At 40.7% G+C, this 21,381-nt stretch overlaps 1 protein-coding gene across 4 annotated transcripts in view; it reads right to left on the bottom strand.

The window, feature by feature from the left end:
* The window catches only part of NT5C2 (5'-nucleotidase, cytosolic II), a 62,958-nt gene that overhangs the window by 20,357 nt on the left and 21,220 nt on the right, over nucleotides 1-21,381 (bottom strand). The window contains exons 1-2 of one of the 4 annotated variants that reach the window (XM_087766407.1): nucleotides 17,731-17,807; nucleotides 10,461-10,534 (exon numbers count right to left, since the gene is read on the bottom strand). In XM_087766407.1, the coding sequence (XP_087622533.1) occupies nucleotides 10,461-10,534; nucleotides 17,731-17,792 (136 nt within the window). In that variant the 5' untranslated portion in view covers nucleotides 17,793-17,807. Of the gene's footprint in view, nucleotides 1-10,460; nucleotides 10,535-11,794; nucleotides 11,897-11,964; nucleotides 12,187-17,730; nucleotides 17,808-21,381 lie in introns of those variants that run through there. The other 3 variants (XM_087766406.1, XM_087766408.1, XM_087766405.1) reach the window with 3 other exon arrangements.

The following is a 21,381-nucleotide window of genomic DNA, read 5'->3' on the forward strand; positions in this document are numbered from 1 at the left end:
GTGAGTAAGACATGCCAATCAGGCAGTTAGGGACATCTATGGACAGGTGGGTAGCTAGTATCCAGATTTATTACATCTCAGGCACAACATGCATAATTAAACTTGTGCAAATACACTTCTGAAATTACACAAACCTGACTTAAAGAGCAGGATCAAAGTGCTGCTCATTTTAAATGCTGATCCATATTCTGAATTGCACCACAAATAAATAATGCAAGTATATATTAGAAACACATTTATATCAATGTTGTGCTGAGGAAAAGTGCTTAGTTAAAGCCTTGAGGACCAAGACCCCCTTTTACAACCCCATCCCTTATAACAGTACAAGTATCTATGTATCCTGCCTCAACAATGTCTACCAAATGAGATCCTAGACTGGTGTTCCAAAACAGGACAGATCTATCCCCAGAGCTCTCCATTCTGTCAACATCTCTGCACGTAGCCGTGAAACTGGGCATTTAGTGCCAGCTACCGCCAGGATGTCTGTGACGGTCACCCCTCCACAACCAACCACACCGCTGACTATTTCACACAAGCACCAACTACTCATTCCCTGGCACTTCACCCAACCTGCAACTCCAGCTGAGAATCCAGAGGGAAACAGTGAGTGACCAGTCCTGGAGGTGTTTGGGACATTGGACTTAATTAAAAAATAAACCCCACTGAAGCAACAATACCAATTAAACATACTAGTAAGCACTGGGCAGGCATTTCACATACTGCCATAGTTTGAGGGAAGTTTGTCTCAGCTGTAGGGTGAGGGGTCTGAGGATCCCCAGAAGTAACCAGGTAGTGAAGAATGCTATCTGACCTCTATATACTGACCCTCCTTTCAGGTTATCTATTATCTTCGTAACTCGTTACAGAGCAATGCCACTTTTCATATATATAATTAGGAAAGAAGAGGATTTATGCTCTATAATACTAATGACTTCAGCTTCTGTGTTACAGGGTCTTTTCTAACCAGGGGAGGTGTTGTTGGACACTGTCACTGAAACGTAACGAAAGGGAAACAGTAACGTTTCAAGCTACGCTGCTCTCTAAGTTAAAATAATTCATTACTTACACAGGAAGGAATCTGAAATGTCATGTTTAAGCTTCACACCTGGATGTTATCTTCCCTTTGGTTTTGACAGCGGAGTCAGACTGCTCAGCTGAGGCCAGGCTCACTCCTGGCTTGCACAGCCTGGCAGGGTGCTGCCATTTTGCACTGGAAACACGGCAGAGGATTTTCTTTTCCATCAGAACTGGAAACCCTGCAGAGGTAGCTGTACTGCGGGAGCCTTCGTACAAACATACTCAGCTGGCTTGGCAATCCCAGGAGCGGGGGTAAGCACAAACCTCCAGCTCCCCTTGCCTTGCGTTTCTCTTTCCAAAGACCCATCAAGTGTTACCTCAACTTCTGCCACGGCTGCTGCAGACATTTCACTTCACAGCATCCTCGCCGCACACGAAGGGACAAACGGACGCTCCCGTTTAAAGCCCTGGTTGCGTACAGCACTGGTTTCAGTTCATGTCTGCCCACGTAAACATGTGCCTGCTATGTGCCTCCCTGCGTGCAGGGCAACGGAGTCGTGCACATTTGTGCTGTGCCGACCTGGGAGCTCAGTGCCTGTAAACAAACTGACAAAGTGGTAAACGTGCCTAATTGTAACCACAAGAAATCCCAAAAGAAACCCATGGGACAACTCGTATGTTTTCAGTTAGGAACGTGGTGAATCACTGACTTGTCATTTGTTTATGGACTCAGCTGAACTGTGACCATGAAGGATTTGTCTACGGTCAAAACAAGTTGAAAAACAGCCAGGACCTCAGTCCTCTTGACTCTTGGGTTTTGATTTTAACCACTAGACCATACATAAAAATGCACTGTATTATGCAAAGCAGAATTGTAGTATTTCAGCCTATATTTAAATTGAGTTTTCATAGTACCAAACAAACAAAATGGGTAGCAACAGTATGTTTTGTTTCTTTGAATTCACTCAATTTTTCAATCTGAAATGAGAAGAAACTGCTGCCATATTGATCATAATTTTCATCTACCCAAAGAAACCTTTTCAAACACAGAAGTGTTCTGTGCAGTAAGACAAAGCTGAGCTTTAAGCACACTTCAATATTTAATGTACCTTTTCTATTTCACTAGAAATTATGTATTTGTAGCAATCACCAAACAAGACCATGACAAAACCTCCAGGTGCATCCCAGGATATTTTCGTATGCGTAACACACAAGCTGCTCTGCCGTGCATGAACAGCCAGATCTTGCACTAAGCCTCTTGCGGCCACAGATGTTTTTGACAGTAAACCTGGTAACAGGAAGCAAGGCGAGAGTCACTAATCATTAAAGGGTTGAATCTTTTGGATCTGAGCTTCGGTGGCTCCCCAGCACCCTTTTCTGACAATGCTGAATACAGGGTGCTGGGTGGAAAGCAGCACACACCTACAGAGAAGCACAAAGGCTCTGCAGTCCCCAACTGCAGCAGTGCCCGTAAAGCAGCTATGCGCCCACTCTGCAGCCTAAGTGGGATGGAAAATTCCTTACCTCTAATGCTCCCGCAAACATCCCCAAGTGCACAGCACAGCTTTCAGCTCTAAAACCTCTAACCTGGAACCGTATCAGCTCCTATTCTCCCACTCTGCATGCTAAAAGGATCTGTAAAGACAGGATTTGTTGTTGCTTCGAGGACTGACACAGTATTGTATGGTCGGCTTGGCTCTGAATTGCCGGGTCTACACTTCAGGTTGTTTTTATGCTGCATTTCTACTTGTTTTAAAAACAAAAGTGTTGTCAAGTATCATCAGCTTTAACTCTTCCCAAAGCAGGCTTAGTAGTGCTCTCATTGGTAAATTCCAGATATTTGCTGCTGCACTTTGTTTGCCTTCGATGTAACAAAGATTTGGGCTGTTTGGATATGCCTCAGAGGCTGGCAAAACAGAGCTTAGCGTTGGAAAGATTTCTTCTGCTGAATAAAAATGCGTGGCTTGAGGTAACAACAGCAGCACTGAGGTCACATTTTGCATGTTGAGAGAAGCCATTCAGACGGACTCTGCATTTCAAAGAAACTTCAGTTTGTCTGTTTTAATAGTTGGCACAACATTCCTTTGCACTGGAATAATATTTTAAAGATGGCTACACAGTCACCTGTTCTTTTACGGGAATTTTTTATGGTTTCCCTGACACAAGAGAATCTTTTTTTGTGCTTAACAAGTGGCCTTCACAATTTACCTCTCTCAGATACAGCCCACTGGGAGTCATAATCCCATACTGGAAATATCCCTACATTTCCATGGAAACAAACTACTGTGCCAAAACATGGGCTTAGTTCTTCAATGAAGACTTCTGAAGAGGGAGAAAATAGTTGCATGGGCTTCATGTTCAAACATGATTTGCCAGCATCTAGAAATAAAATAACTTAAAGGTATAGTAGCCATTTATACACTATATGTAAGGCATTATTCAGGTGTATCAGTGTCCAAACAGATCCGGCTTCTTATTTCTTTCCATATTCACTTAAGAGATTGAGCCTCAAAAGCTACACATTTATTTAACAGCGTGCACCTGGGCTCATATGTAGCACAAGTGCCCATGCTGTCAATAAGCCACATACATAAGTTTTTCTGTAGTGTGCTAAAATAAGGCATTCACAAAGCAACAGCGCACATGTGATCTCAGAGTTAAAGCCTTCTGTACTCTCAGCTTTGGTTCCTCCTACAGAGTAAGCTGTTGTGTCATCACAAGGGTATTTGCAACTTAATAGTACTTCTGTTGCGGTATTAAGATTACTAGATAAGGGGGCCTATTAGAGTGAAAAATACCTCAATATTTCCATCTGTCTGGCAAAGACAAGACTTGGCTGTTGGTGTACTAACAGCCTGCTGACCCAGCTTGGTGTTATTGTCCTATTTTTAAGAGCAAGAAAACAGAATATAGCAGCTTCTGAAACTTTCCTTACACTGTGAAGACTTGTTCTTTCAGCAGCTTCTGTCTAACACTCTGATTCTTCAAGAATCCACAGACAGCGGATTAGCAGTTTGTCAGTCGGTGATTTACTGGGATGGAGCAAGCAACACATGCTTTCTCCACTCCTCATTCCCAATGCCAGCATGTGAGAGCCCACAGCTCCAGACCTCGGTTTGCCTATTACATGGCTTTAAATGGTCAAACGCCGAAGAACAGCAACAGACAGAGAGCAGGGACAATAGCCACTCGAGCACTGCACTGGTATTTGAAAAAATATCCAGCTCAAAGCATACTAGGAACGATTTAGCTTCTCCCTCTGCCTTTAGCTTGAGAACACTAATGGCTAAACCAGCCTCTGAAATCTGCAAAATCTGCACCTGTTAAACTGGAAACGTGCAAATGGGAAAACGCAGACAGCAGATGTGCAATAGTCAAGGCACCTCTCATTTTTTGCTAGGACAGTTTGAAGGCTACTGTTGTCACATCTAGAATTCCTTTCTCTAGCCACCATCCTATTTCTGTATGACACAAAGAATTGTATTATCCAGAGAACAGGGAAAGAAGCAAAACTGCTTAGTATCTTCCCAAAAGAGCCTCAAAGCCTGTAGTCCTTACATCATGATGAAACTAAAGACAAACCTTTAACCTGAGCAGGAGAGCCTTGTTAGACCATTTGTATTGGAGTCCAGTACCAATAAACAGACCATAACAATGTCTGAACAGAAGAACAAATATTTCTTTGTAGTTGCTTACATTAAAAGCTCAGCAGCTTTTTAAAGCATTCAGTTCAATCTTTCATGTATGAAACTCCTACGTTTATACTTTGTTTTTCATCTGTGCAATCCAGAAATTTTTTATACAAGGTACAACTTCATTAGCCCCATTTCTCAGTTGTGGAGACCGAAACACAGGAAACTGATACAACTCAGCTACAGTAAAAATACTGGATCGATTGAAGAACCAGCTCTCAAATCAGCTGCCACCTTTTCTCCCAGATCACACGCAGCAACAAGCTAATCCTACCTTCTGGTTGAGTGTATCTTTTCCAGAGTCAACAGGTAAAGAAAAACATTTCAAAAATAAGATGTGGGTGTAAAATATTTCCCTCTCCTCCAAACTGCAAGGATAGCTTAGACACAAACGCCTACTTGAGGAAGGGGCAAAACCTGTTTATGCACGCTGCACTTTGCAGTAAGTTGGGAAAGACTAAAGCTGTCTTTCCCATGTCTTTTCCCATGTGATGAGAAGGGAAATGCTAGAGCTGAAAGCATAAGCAATTTTGCAATAAAATCTTTGCAGTGCACCAAATCTTGGCATTAAGTTGGCAATGTTTCCAGGACACAAGCTATATTCCAATCAGATTATGTTGTATTAATCATATTTTCACACAATAAAAACAGTATTTTTTCAAGCCTCATTTCCCCTTCTTTTTTATTGAAGCAGTTTTCAGCAGCCAATCATTATTTTATTATTCATTTCTGGAGAACCTGGAAGCAGCAGTGATTTAAGCACAGGAAAAGCATTTCAAATGAAAGCATCCTGCCTACTGATATTACATCTTATCTACCGCAGAGACAGAAGATAAAACTTTCAACAAGGCCGTAACTTTTGGAGAAGGAGGGTAGTCACAGAGAAATCTTTTCAAGCACAATTGAGTTTGTAATTCTTACTAATTCCCTCTCCATCTGCCAATGGCCCGGTGTGAAATTACAGTCAGTTTGAGAACCCCACTGCTTTAGCCCTGCTCCTGTCAAGTGACATCTATCCATCACCTCATTGTGCAACCTGTCCCATTTAAGACCCAGTAATGCCAAGGCCTCCTGCATTAGTTGGATCCAGATCTACTAATTACGAGTGTAGCTCACACTGAGAAGGAAGCAGCCAAATAAAATGCTGTCTGAAACCAGTCTCTCTCTGCTGCATTTCCAATGGGCCTCACCAACTCCTAGTCTCAGGTGAGTGTTGCAGTGAAGACTCTCTACTGACATATCTTTATCTTCCTTCCTGCAGTTTGCAGTAAACACAAAACAGAGAAGGCTGTGAAGTTTTTGGATTACATGCAACATTTTCCTTTACCAAAGCATGGGCAGTTTTGAAAGTACTAGTAAAACAGGAAGGTAGACCAGAATTGTTACTGACCACTGGTCCTCTAGCCAGTCAGGATGAATAAGCAGAAATGAATCATTCAGATAATAAAAGAAACTACTATTTAGCAAACAAAAATGCACTACAAAAGGACCCTCAAATCTCTCTAACTTGAGGATTTAAACAGAAATTGTTCAAAAATTCTCAGTTCCGCCCTGGCAGCAAACGCAGCCCTTCACAGGTATTTGCAGGTCCCGGTGTAACGCCGTCGCTTTCCAAGGAGCAAGGGAACCCTGGGGAATGGGCACGGGCCTCGCTCCCTGGCTGGCAGGCAGCAAGGTCGGTGGCAGAGAACAAAGGGCTGCTGGGGTGACGGCTGCGTCACATCGCAGAAACTTGTCCTAACCTCCGCTAACAGCAAGGGCTGAAATAGCTGATGACTCTTGCTTGCGTCAAGCTCTCCAAGATTTTGAGCAGCAACTATTTAACTATGCACACAAACCCCAGACAAACCCTGCCGTTCTTCCTCCTCCTTTGGCTTTCCTCCCAATAACATCTAGCTTAAAAGAAACATTCTTTTATGTACTAAATGTGATTCACTAACACAAGCAAACCAGACAGATTGAATAGGAAGGGGACAGTCAGCTTCATATACAACAGAGATTTCTGAGCCTCTAGTATTAGTGTATCCAGCACATAAACCTAGGGAGACTTGGGAGTTTCCGTACATGTAGGAGATCTTATTCACCCCATGAGGATGCAACAGCAATCCTTGATGGGGAAACAAGGAATCTAAAACCTGTGAGAGTTATTTCAATTTGCTTTCATTTTATTTTGAGCTCCCAGCAGTCAAATTAATTCTAGCTGTAATGACAGTGGCTACAAATTCAGCAATTTAACGTCCATTATTTCTCAGAAGAGAAGGCTAAAACCTTCCGGCTCTTTTCTTCAAGACAAAAAGACTTTGTTTGCCCAACCCACCCATTAACAGTATTTCTCAACCCTATGCAAGGAAAGAGACAAACACAATGAGAGAACATAGAAGTTACTAACACGAATTCAAAGTTTAACCTAATTTTGACTTGAAAGCAAATAAAATCACTGTGGCAATGCTACATCAGACAGCCTTGAATTTTTTCAATTCTGAGTTAAGTGGTCCTTTAATTTAATAAGGCTAAGAAACACTACCCCATAAAACAATGCATGAAATCATATTTTATGTGCAATGTAACATGATACTTAAATTGCTGTCAGTTGGCAAGCTGACATTCTTAGACATGCTAGTATTAGAACAAATGATCACTGCAGTATGCGTGTAGTAGCTCTTACTATATACTTCAAAAAGGAAATGCCACGTCCCTACCAAAATTAGATTCTTTTAGACAGAAAACAGTGTTATTTTAACTAGGTTTGTGTCCTTAAACTCATAAAATACAAGAACAAAACTGTCTCGAGCTTCTAAAGTTCAAAGTAAGTCACGTAATTCTGACTTCTCTGGTACTGAACCACCTCCTAAGCAAGACTTGGTGTTACCAGTGGCCACTGATTTGGGAAGAAGAAAGAGAGAAGACTGACAATGTGTTTTCTTTTACTGACACCACAGCCTCCTCTCCACAGAATAGGTAATTCAAGGTGTTCCAAAATAATCATTCTTCTTCTGAGATGTCAAAGCATATGACTGTCAGCTATGGGATGAATGTCATCAGTTTGTTTCTGATGTGAAAGTTCACGACAGAGAGTGGGGAAAGGACGTGGTATTTAGTTTTTGGCAGGGTCAATGGCTCTGACTGCCTTCAATCATTGAATATGAAGATTGTGCTTGGGATATTTTTAAACAACTTTACAGAAAAGTGACCTAGCAATATCTGAAAGTACAAATGCGGAAAACTAGATGAGGAGCTGATGACACTGGAGATGCTTCCGTTCTTCTTCCATGGTCTATTTACATGTCTTGAATGGTGTCCAAAAGGCTTCTGCACAGCATGCACCATCTGGTATGCAGATACCATTTCCAGATGTTAAATTACAGATAAACTAGCTTTTTACATTGTTTTTTCTTTTTTAATCTGGACAGTAGCATGTCCATGTGAAAGAGTAAGGGATAACATGCCCAGACAGAAAACACAACAGGGTCTAATGAATGCACTACAACATACTAACGTAATACTTCACTCACCCCACTCCTTCATTATAATTTCCAATTAATTAATTGTAATCATAATCATATTCTAACACTACACTCTTTAAAGCACCTGCAATGAATATGTAATTTTTCTTGTGACAGTTATATATAGCAAATAATGGTCAGGTAACAAAAGCCCATGTGGAGAAGAAAGGATGACTCTGAGATGTAAGAAGACAAACAGGTAATTTTGTATGTTAATTTCCCAGTTGAGTGAAAAAAAGGGAAATAGTACTTACCAGGCATAATGCTTTTCATCTGCAAAGGGCTTTCCAACCTAATTACATTCTCACAACTCCTTGTAAAATGTTCTGCAACTATTATCTCTGTTGTACCACCCAAGAAGTCATAGGACAGCAGCTTACCCCAGAGTGGCCCAGATTTCCAGTTTTCTGCTTGGACCACATCCCATTTCTTTTTCTGCACCATACCCTGTCACTCAACTCCCCTGAATGCACCAACTTTGCTTGCTTAACTGTAGCACTGTGATCTTCCAGCCTTGGAAGCCCCAGGTTTCCATGTCCCTGGGTACTGTTATAGGATGCTTGAAACATCCACATTTTTTCCTCTCATCAAACCAAGCATCATTTTGTGGATAACAACACATTTGCTCTGTGTTTACAGGAACAAGCAACACTTGAGTAAAATGAACAGTCGGAGAAGTGAGGATAGTGCTGAAGCTCTCCTTCTGTCAAGATGAAAACTAGCAAAACGCTTCATGCTCCACGCCAGCCCCACTGGGATCACCGGAGTCCTTGGGAAATGCCACCAGTTTGCAAAAAGCACAGAAATTGTTTTTCTGTTACGGAAGTGAAACCCGCAACTTTTTTTTTTTTTTAAGCATTTATTCTTCAACAACTGTTTTGCGCTTCTTAAAGGCACTGCCACAAGGCTGTCCCAGCTGGGAAACACGAACAGCGACAGCACGCGCCTGCCGTCAGATCCAGCACAGATGAACAACGATACACTTCACGACTTAAAAAGTGGCAGGAACTTTAAACAGATGTATAAATACGGTGTTGAACAACCCAACCTTTTATATATAACTACTGCCTCATGGATAACTGCTTAAAAGAACAAAAGCAAGTGATCTAAATATAAACTGCAATTACCTGCCACAGCTTCCAAAACTGCTCCTTGCAGCATTGTGTTGAACCATGAGCACATGGAAACCTTCCTGCCCTTCGCTTAGCCACTGACCCAGCTCCAGTGACCCTCACACTGTCCCTAGCCACATTACTCATCTCTCATTCCTTCTCAGTAGACACAGTAATTAGATGACCATAGTTGACACACTGCATTAACCTATTATTAGGTGACCCTAACACTCTACCTCACATTTTCTCAGTTTATATTCACAACAATTCTAAATTGAAATATCAAGGTGATAGGAACTTTTTATCCACAACCTTGGAAGTGGTAATGAGAAAGGCAGGATTGTACGTGACATCCTCAGTCACAGCCTGTAACCTAGGAAAGTGGAAGTGGGCTTTTTATCTCTTCCTTCCTTAAAATACATAGCATCATGCAAGTCTGATTATGCAGAAAACGGTAACTTTACCCCCCGCTTCATCAAAAGTATCAGGGAACTTGCCTGCCGAGTCTTTGAGAGATGGAGAAGTCATGCAAAAAATTTTATGAAACTAAAAGGTCTTATGCAACCTCCCAAAGCCTATCTGCCATAAAGAATGGGCAAAGCTTTCTAAATTAACTTGTTTAGCTGACACAAGGCACTCCCCCTGCCTTGCCTCTTCTCAAAATGAGTCACTGATGTGGCCAACCAAGGAGTGGGAAAGAGGAAAACCTATTGAAAAATGACCCTCCCAGGACACCGGAGAACCTGCTGGCTAAAGGCGTAGCCCGCCATATGCACCAAGGATAAAAGAAATCACCTCGTTATTCAAAGCCAGGGGCAATATCAAAATATAGTGGAATCTGAGGAAGCAATTAGACTTAATTAGACTTAATTTAGACTTTAAGCTTTGGTTTTCTTGACACCCATAATCACTTGAAACTGTACTACAGCAACATCGCTTGTGACCAAATACTGCTTGCAGATAACCAATTTAAGGGAAACACCTAAAATGAAAGTGCAATGAATAGTGAACAATGTATTTGCTAATAGAAGAAGCACCTGCCAACTGGAGTAGCCCAACCAGTAACTGGTTTTTGCTCAACAAGAGCCAATATTCCAAACTAAGTCAACGACAAAAAAAATTAAGAAGATACTCACCAGCAAGTGTATAATCCATATCAAAACCAAAGCACTTTATCTTTTCCATGGCTAAACTTCTGTTTACAAAGACCCTGTAAAGAGAAAAGAAATAAAGCCATAGGTATGAGCATTTTCAAAATAATCATGTTTTAGAACAAATACATTCTGCCAGCTGTCAGGATGTCAGGCTCTCTTAGGTCAAAATCAGAAAATATACCTGAAAACGGAGGCATGTTTCATTTTTTGCCATGAGTTCTCCTGAAGCAAAGCCATGACTTTGCAGGGTTATTCTAATTATTGGTATGCTGTCTAAAGACATACACGCATGCATGCACAGACACACACGGCTTTGCATGTGACCTGCAAAAATTCCTAAGAATAGACGTGCAAAATCTCCTGAAGCAGAATTCAGAGCTCGAGTGAGAGGAAACTGGAAGCAGAGGATGGGAAGCAATACAACTTGCTCAATTAAAACAAATTATTACAAAGAGGTAACAAGGAAAGAAAAAGAAAATAACATTTCTGTGAATAAACTCATAGCATTTGAGCCCTCTTTGGAACTACATCTGGAAATTCAAAGCAAACCTAAACAGATCCGTTTCCACATTTACACAAACAGCATTCAAAATATTTAATAAAGCTCTGAAAAACAGTGACTGAGATAAATTTTCATCCACAAGAATATGCTATTTCTATTGTGAAATTTTTTCTTTTTAATTATAACTCCCCTGCAACTCCTCGACAAAACTGCTATTTTTTAAATTCCACTTTTACTATTAATGCTTATTGCAATGAGAGTCTAAGCTGAACACTTCCAGACCCTTTTTGATGACAACATTTTAACACACCATATTCAATTTAGTTCAAGTAAATAACATGGTAAAGAAATAGGCCAGAGAATACAACAAAAGCTTTTCTTGCTTCCTGTTCCAACTACTACAGTAACTCAGCTGCTTATGTTTCCCCAGAAGTTTAAAGCATACATCAGATCTGTAATTCAACAGGACTTCTCTCCACCGTCTGTCTTATCTGAGCTTTAAGAACAAGAGTCAGAACTCAGCTGCAGGATGGAAGCTGAGCTTCTCAACACCGACCCCAGACAGAAATCCCACGTACTGCTCGAGCTGTGATGCCGAGACAAAATTCTCCTGTATGAGAAAAGCCCCAGAGCCTTCACCTGTACCCTGATTTCAGTATGTAAAAATTCTCCTAATATTTAATAAGTGCATTGCCCACAGCAGAGTAACTATCCTCTTAAAAACTGAAATCGGCAGCACTGCTGTGTAGGAGTGGCGGCACAGGGACAGCGATACAGCAATGGAGACGGCAAGTGCAAAACCAAGCACTCGTACGTTCTGAAAAGCCGCAAGAAACCACTGGGAGATTCTTCTCCGCACGCACGTTCTGGGCAGGTGGCCGGCATAACGTGCCCGTTTCACTGCCGTGTCAATCTGCCGCAGCTCGGATTTTAACAGCAAACTGCTAACATCAAACTCTCACACTTCTATGCAAGTCGTCTTACCTCATCTCTCACTGATGTGCTCCTTGTTTAGTTCGCAGCAGTCTGATTCATCTACTTGTCTGAATCATATTACACAATTCCTTTATAACTTCCCTAGTACCGATGCAATTTTGCTTGGATCTGATTTGACTTCAGAAGATCATTATGTCTGAACCAAGCCTTAAAGTACTGTATATCTTCTTGGACAGTGTTCTAGAAAACACATCTGTGGCTAATTTAACCAGTCACTGGATATCGTTGTTGTTCCACACAAATCCACTTGGAATACAGTTTCTCTGGCAATAGTATACTTTCCCCCTAACCTTGCACACTCTCTCTGGGAGTCACAGTTTCCTGGCAAAGTGCCTGCCTTTGACAATGGGGCTTGTCACTAAGGGGCCTCGGAGGTTACAGACGACGCTCTTTCCCGATAGATTTATGTATTACCTAAACAAGACAAAGTGATGGGAAAAAAACTGGAAACTGGTAAAGAAATGCCTTTTGGAAATATGAGATGGGATCGTAAATCACTAAAATTCACTCCTAAAATAGCTGGCTTTTGAGTAGGTGGAGCAAATTATCCGAATCTGCAGTTTGAATCCGTGTTTCTCTTCTAACATCGAGATAGCTCTGATTTACAAGAGGCCATCGCGAAATGCTGTTTGGTACTAAACACAGTCTCATACTTTGTATAATGAAGATGATTACGTTCTGTTGCTGCAGATGCCAGGAAGCATTATTTATTAACTAATTCAAGCACACAATTTCTGATCTCATGTTTGTGCAGTTTGTTTCTGAAAGTGGAGAGCTTTAAGAAGGAATAACATACCTCCGGGGCACACCAGCAACATTTTCTGTCCAACCTGCGGGGTGCAATTTTCTTCTCGCCTTTAGGCTTAGCCCCCGGAGCACAGTTTTCCATCCTTCTGAACAGGACAGGAATAGGAGGGGAAATTTAAAGAAGCTCAGAAGAGCATTTCAGAATTGCAACATTAGGGAACAGTTTCCCAAATGAGGACAAAACCCAAGCACTAAGATGGAGCTGCATGCGCTTATAAAAAGGGAAATACGACAGTGGCTGTGAAAGGCGAAAACAAGGGAGCTGTGACCCAAGAGATCTCTCCCAGTCCAGCCTGCCTATGTTTAGATGATGACAACACCAAACTGACCAAAAACCGTGGAAAGATCTCTAAGCCTCTGAAGTTTTTTCATCGCTTGCTTTCGGAGTATTTACAAACCGAACCCCCTGGACTTAAAAAAAAAAACAAACAAACAGCACATGTTGATACTGAAGGTCTGGAAAAGTTTACTAAAGGCAATGAAACGAACAACATCTATTAGCATATTTTTGTTCCAAAATAAGTCTCATGACTAAAATATGAAAAGTACTACACCACCTCTTGGTAACAGCTAGTGGAGACCCCTCTTTCTCCGCCAACTCATAAATATTGCCTATGATCTAGAAACCGTACGTGGCAGGGTCTAATCATGCCCCAGCAGTGCACAGGACCTGGCAGATTTCAAGGCATCCTACCAACGGATTTGACGTGGTAGTTACTTCACCCACCGGTGCTGGAGTGAAACAGAGCAAATATTTTAAAAAGCTAAAGAAGGCTATTACACAACATGTTCAGGACAGGAAATGAGAACACTTTAATCAATTTAAACTTGTGTATGCCTTGGCAGATTAAATGGCAGACTAAACAGTGGCAAAAAAAACTGGAACCAATTTCGCTTCTCTTGTGAAGGCCCAGCCAGATATTGGGTTATTTTGCAGGCACTCAGGACCTCAACTTTAAATCCTGATAAAGGAAGACATCTCCCATGCATGGTGCCCCCCAGACACAAGGGGCTAAGTACATACGTACAAATATTTACTCCCAGAAGCTGACCAGCTTAATTCAGGGCTCAAAGTAGTAAATATCTGCAGTATCCCAGAAACTAAAGATAAAGTTGAGATTAAATCACCACAACAGTTTCTGGGAAGAGCCAGGTGCTTCTCAGAAGCTGCAGACTTAGCTCATTTCAAAGCTGTGCTTAGATCCTAAGCGAAGGTACGCTCAGCCTGATTTCAAGAATACCGGTCAAATGTGTCTGTTGGCTACAAAAATGTTAACATCTCCACAGAAGACATGGTATAGATAAACGAGAAGAGTTGTTTTTAATGGCTATAAAGCAAAACCAACACTACAACCCTAAGAACCCTAACCACCTGAGAGAAAAGATCCTGTGGTCTCTAAAGGAAAGGATGAGATGACAAGTTTTTTACAGCTCATCTAGACAAACAAAAATTAAAGCAGCTTCCAGATTACAAACAGTTGAGATAAAGTCAGAATAAGAGGAAAACTAAAATCACCCAACGTTTTTAGGCAAGGAGTTTTAATCTAGAATAATTTTTCCACTTGCCAAACTCAGAAGAAATCACACTTTCCCTTCCCCTGATTTTTTTTTTTTTCCATTCAGAAAATAATAGTTTTAACTAGGAGCACTAGAGTTAAAGATTAAGCTGATCTAAAAATTTAACAGCACTGGTCAGTAAGACAAATCAAACTGCAGGCATAGCACGGGAACACCCTCTCCATTCCTTGCGCTGAGAGGCAGAGGTGGGTATTGCCTAAACCCAACTCCCCAGCTCCACACCTGCCTGCAACCAGAGCATCTCCTTCAACAGGACATTGCCTTTCTCTTGCCTTCATCTTTCCTTCCTGATGAAAAACCAAGGTTTATATTTCTGCTTGGAGGAATATCCCTGTGAATCTCCCACAGTTTTGCAATCCTTGTGCAGTGTGGCTGGAGCGGTCCAAGGTGTCGGTGCTTGTGGGGAAGCCGGTTGAGGGACCATACCCAGCCCCATCGGCACAGATGGGAGTGGGGAGGCAGCAGCCTGGACTTGGGGTGGCTTAGCCTGCCACAGATCCACACCTTTAGAAAAATGGACTTGAGGAGCTGTTTAAGGGAAACCATGAAGCACATTTCCTCCTTAATGAGTTCTTCCTCAAAGACTAAACCCTGTGGCTTGGCCACAGCAGAAGGCTCTCAGTGATGACAGTATTTATTTTCTTTTTGAGCTCTACGAATTGTGCTGGGTAAGAGAAAAATGTGTTGTATTGCAAGAAAGAAGGAACTGCTGAGCATGCATAAAGGGAGTCACAGAGCCCTGATGTTAACATTGCAATTCACAATCCTTTATGTCTTTACAAGAGAACTGATCTTGGGTTTGTTACTGTTCTTGTCAATCAGTTCCGAGGCAGGAACCTAAATCCCAACTCTTCTCGAATAACACAGGAGAGGAGCGAATGCAGAGAGGGAGAAATGTTTTTATTTTATTTGTGCAAAATCTCAAAAGCATTCTGTGCCCTGAATGAAATCTGCATGTATAATATTCTTGTAATATGACCGACAAAATAAACAAAATGCACAGAATTATACATCTAAGGAGGAACTTGGCACGTGGCTCACAACTCCTCATAGCAAGAAAATGAACAATGTGAGGCGAGGTTTCTGGAACAGAGCACTTTTATAATGATTTTCCAAATGTGTCTAGAAATACCTTGCAGCAAGAAGCATTCTTTGTCAGGAGAGTAATAAATACAAACAAACTTGCAACACTGCTGAGTGGAACAGCAGTGGGAGCTGGCTAATCATGACTTACATGTGTGTTTAAAAAAGACTGTGGTGGACAGTTGGGCTCAAGCCAGCCACGAAACAGGGACTAATTCGCCAGAAGGCTCAGATTCCTGCCTCCTCAAAGTTTAGGCACGTTGGTTAATCTTCACTTTATGGACAACTTCCGTGTTTTAACAGGCTAGAAGAGTTAAAAAGAAAGAAGAGGGAACTAAATGGATTAGGTTTTAATAGCCGCCCATGTCCAAGTTCCCCATGGCCTCTTTAAAAAGGCTAATAATGACAAAAAATCCCACTACTCCTATGACAACTGGATGTTCTCAGTATTACTAGCTAGTCTCCAGATGTTGTGTGGCTGGGGGAGGTGTCTCACTACATGACATTATAGTTCTGGTTACAGGTGACTTCCACCAACAGCAGTGAACTCGGACGAGTCCCTCACTGACCTTACTTATCTGGCACAAATCATGTGAGCTATCTTAAGAAGATACTAAGATATATCAGAATGTCTTGTCTTTGGGTGCTGGATGCTTTGGTACCTGTCTTAGAGGGGATAAGAAATAAACTGCTTTAAACTACTAAAACCAATGTAATCATTCTTTTGCCGAGTCTTGCCTCTTTAGGCAGGTAATGACCCCTCCAGAAAGTATTATTTATCATACTATTTTGGTCTTCCTTTTACAATGTTAGATTTTCAGAGTTCCATGTTATTCCTTCTTCAACTGAAAAAGAATATTCTGACAGGTCAGTATGCTTGTAATCATATTTAAAGATAGTGTGTGGGCTCGAGATGACTTTAGGCAGATGGAACAGTATCAGATAGGGAAGACAGAAGAAGGGCATAAAAATTTCCTGGCCACTTCTAGTAACATTTCCAACATAGTGCCCTGCAATTTCACAAGACTAACCGTCCTTGCACAATTATAGTGACAAGTGAAAAAACTGGAAAATCAGGTTACGACTGGAACTTAAAAGTCTGATGAGGCCGTATCCAGAAACACGACTATGAGCACTTGCCTCTGAACTTCAGCAGGAATCAGATGGAAGGAGATAGCCTTGGCCATTTCTGTTTCCATTGTTTGGGTTTTCTTCCCAGGCAACAGCAAAGTGCCAAGAAGCTCACATATGGATTCCATCCCAAAATAACACCCGTCTGCTCTGTGAAACTATTAAAGCTAGGAATCATGGGACATTTTCAATGTAATTTCTTTATTATTAATTTGGCAACTGTTCTGCTTTCTCATAAGCTCGCCCATTCTGCCGCCTTAACACTCCCTCTCCCTCCTCTCTCCAATGTCCGAAGCAAAGTAAATACAGAAAGCCGCATGCTGCCCTCCGCTACACACATGCCACCGCATGCGTCCAAGGAGGCTGCACCAAGACGTATGAGGACAGACCACAGCCAGAAGCACCTACAGAGCTACCTCATTTACAGTTACATGAAAATACCACACATCGCCTATCCGAACGTTTCTGATGAAAAGAGCATTTTCAGATTGCTAAAGATTTTTTTCTCATTTGCCACCTCAATGAACCAATCATTGTAAAGAGAATTTATATATAGCTGCACAAATAGATAAACAGTTTCAAGCCTCGTAGCCTAGTTTATATAACATTTCCACCTGTTTGCAATCACTGATGATCCAGTATCAATAAAATGAAGAAAAAAGATTAGCAGTGAATAGCCCACAGTTTACAAATTCAAACAAACTAAAATACATCTTTAACCCTAGAAATCAAAACAACCGATTGGTAATCCTTTTGCTTTGTCATTATTAAAGTATACACCATTTTTTTAACCCAGGATCTCAGTGCATATTAACAGCTTAAATCACTTAACTCATATTACCCACATAAGATGCTTTGCAAGCAAACTGAAGCACAAAACTATGAAGCAACTTATTCAATACTCTACGACCGGTCAGGAGAATTAGGATTAGGAATCACGATGCCACATCCCCTGCGCTAGCCAGTAAACAACAGAGCAAGAAAACAAAACTACAACAACAACAACAGAAACCCCATGTTCAGGACGAGAAGTCTCAAATTACTCTGATGAAAAATGGTAAAAGCATCCCAAAGTCTGTATGTTTAACAAAAAGGCCACCTCAGCCTTACTGCCCTGTTAAGTCAAAAGCACAGAATAAAAGTAAATGCAAATACCTGTTTCCTGGATCTTGGTAACTGTCAGTAACAAGAGTGGATGGAACACCAACTTTTTCCATTATTTGCTTTAACTAGATGTGGTTGCTATTTAAACCCTAAAGAGCTATGTGAGATAATCCAGAGGGTGCCTAGAAGTGCTCACTCCAAGTTAAAAAATAGACACTAGGGCAATTTGGTGGCTCAGAGTCAACCTAGTTCTTGCCTAATTACAATCACGTTAAATGACAGTACTCCTCCAGAACAAATGGCCTAGCGATTATCCTCTACCCAGAAAAGTCAACAAGCAGTGCATGAGGGAGGTGGCCTCACAACCACACACACTAAGGAAAAGCCACCTAACAGCTACACATCCATTTTATTTCCGAATTAAAACGTATGTTGCCAATAGCACAGTAATGCAGTATCCTCTTACCAGTGACCTCTGCTAGAGAATGAATAACATCTAGCTTGTATATTAATTCCTCTTTAGACCTCACCTCCAACAGGCGCCAACAATGTTGTATAATGAGGTTTGTGGCTGATAGTAATACTAGCTAACTGAAAGCCTTAGCTAAAGTCATCAGAAATACCCTGAAGATAAAACCCCATCGCTTCTCCTCCCCTACAGATTCTTCCGATTCTTGATGTTGCTTTCACGGCCCTTGAACTCTACAGCATAGCATACGTGTTCATATTCGCAAGCTTTGCTTAGTTCATCAATAACCTCAATACTCTAATTTCTTAAGCAGCTATACAAACTCATCCAAACACCAAGCAAAACTTTTGGGAGGAAAACAGCTACAAGAGGGAAAGAGCTATAAATACTTGATTTTGAACATTCTTGCCTATGGCATTCAGACATGATTATGATACACTCATCATACTCTGAGTCAGTATGCATGACACCAGTTAAACCAGTCTCAACTGGGATTCTGCCAACAATATTATATGTTGAACATCCATCCATCAAGTGTAATACAATAAGAAGTGCAACACCTGAAAAAACACATTCCTAGTATGAACGGCCACAGTAAAATATGACTGTTAGAGTGGCATCTTCAGAGCTAATTTTTTATGAAGTTTTTTAAAAGTTTCATGCCCACAAGAACATTATTTTTATTTTTTAAGGTAAATTATTTTGCTTGGATTGGAAACTCTTCTCCTTATTTTATGCTGCTTCAACATTTACAACTCCAGCATACCAAATCTGGTGTAGTTCATGAGAATCAGGAAGTGAAATCAATTGGTCGAGGTATCTCCACTGATATTTAAGTAAGCATGAAGTAAACAAACAGTGAAACAAGTTTTTAAAATTTCATACTTCAGAAAACCAAGCATTACTAGCAGCATTTAGAAAATGCCAATGAATGACTTTGAGCCCAACTGAGCTTCCGACACTGGTATCAAAATCTAGCCCCAGTTATGCTCATCTGTAAATATGGACCATCTGCCAAGCTCCTCCAGCCTTCCAGATCGGGCCCATAAAATCACTGCAACCAGCCTTCAGGTAAAAAAATTTAATAGTTTTAAATTCAATGTTCTTTTTTATTGTTCTTGTTTCTAAGTCACTTTAGATTCATGTTTTCAAGCTTTTTTTCTTTAGCTGCTAGAGTAAGAAGAAAAAGAGACAGAAAAAAGAGAGAAAGTGAAAGATAAGTAAGAACAAAGAGAAAGTAAAAGGAAGGAAGAGAAAGAAAAGAATCTTGACAATCAATGCCTTGTCTTTTATATCTCTCTTCTTCATAAAATTGACAGGGCTTCAGCAATATCCAAGAGTCAGAGCATACTTGGACCTCACTGAAACAAATTTACATCCTAGAACTGATGGCTGTGACCAGCACACATATTCTACATCTGAACAATTACTAAAATACTAAAAAATATAATATAAAACAACAAGGGGAAATAACTTCAGTCCTACTCTATCATGTTAAGTCTGCGCTTATCTTTTAAGTAACATCACATCTGTTAACACGAAGATCTCAAAAAATACCAGAAATAGAAATCTGACAACACTGCTTCTGGAATGAGGTTGTTTCAGATTCTTACAATACTGGATTGTCAAAATAACTCCCATGAAACTGGTAAACCAAAGCCATTAATAGCACAGATTTATACTACAGTCTTGGCATCAGGTTCTCTCATTCTCTCCCGTTCCCTCCCTCTCTCTCTCTTTTTAAATGAGGATAGTAATTTCAAAACAAAAATGTGCCACCCCTTAATGTATTTCCAGTGTTGTGCTTTCCATGAAAATCTGAAGTGCTAGCAACATTTCTGCTCAATGTTTTGAATAAGACATTTCTAGGTTCTAAAAAGGGGTACTTAAACTGTACCACAGACTAAATTTGGACTACCAGATCCCAGCTCCTCATGAGAAACCTTCCTTTATATGAGTGCACTCTCATCTTCCATAAGGAAATTCTTTCTGAAAGTAAAGATTTCTTACATGAGTTAAGGGCAAACATGGTGAGGACTTGAATGTGTGAGCTCTTAAGGGCAAGTACTGCTTCTTTTGGATCTTGTACAACACTTAGCAGACTGTCAGCACCTAACCGTAACAAATGTTGAGGAAATATTTAGAAAGAAAAAAACAGGTCTTAGTATGACATCATTTCCATCAGTCTAAATCAGGAGTAACACAACTAAAGTCATAAGCAACATTATGACACAAAGGTAAACCTGACAATGACTTCAACAAGGTGAAGATTTTTTGCCAGGGAATGGTATAAAATCCCTCTCTTTTTACGTGCTATATATAGTTACATTCATTAGATGTTTCCATATCTGACAAACCAGCTGACACAGAGAGACTCAAATAATGCCACCACTTAAGACATGTGTCCAAACACATTCACTGGAAATTGGAAAGCTTCAGAAATGCATCACAGGATCCATTACTTAGCCTTAGACACTGCAACTTGCACAACCTGGCCTATCATATGATGCTAAGGCGTTTTTCTCTAATTAGATTCCATTTGGAGAATCAAAAGATATCTAACACTTCCAAAACACTTCCTCAGAAATACCACCATATATGAATCACAAATGCAATGTGGCATTTAAGCATGAGGTTGGGAAACTTGACTTCTTCTTCTGTTTCTATATCAGACATACATCTCCCTGACTCCTGCTGAATATACCCTGATCATCATACGGCATGACTTCTCAAATTAAACAACCTAAACTTTGAAGATACACCTCCCACAAACAGAATACTGACAATTACTCGATGCGGTTGTTTTTAACTCCGTAACAGTCCAGACATCTGATAAGGATACAGACTGCATCCATCTTTTATGTTCTATGCCTGGAACCTTGGGAGCTGTGGGCTAAATTCTTGGCTCAATCAAACCGCCAATGTGATCTTGTGAAAACAATCTAGTGTCTGTACTTTGATTCCCAAACTATAAAATGAGAGTGCTAACATTTATTTTATTCTGTACTCTATCTTGTTTATTTAGACTGTAATTGTTTTACAGCAAAGACGGTTTTAGGCACACCTACCACAGAAAAGGACGCTGAGATCTTGCCTAGTATTTCTACGTGCTCCTGTGGCACCCACAATTAATCATACTAGACATAATTCTCAAACACTTGATTTCTGATCCCATTTGATTTTCTCCTTATTTGTATTTGTGCATTCCAGTGTCTAAGGCTATGCTCTCCCAG

Source organism: Nipponia nippon, unplaced genomic scaffold, assembly GCF_047370975.1.
Source record: "Nipponia nippon isolate SJK-2023a ecotype South Korea unplaced genomic scaffold, ASM4737097v1 scaffold_3, whole genome shotgun sequence".
Lineage (NCBI taxonomy): Eukaryota > Metazoa > Chordata > Aves > Pelecaniformes > Threskiornithidae > Nipponia > Nipponia nippon.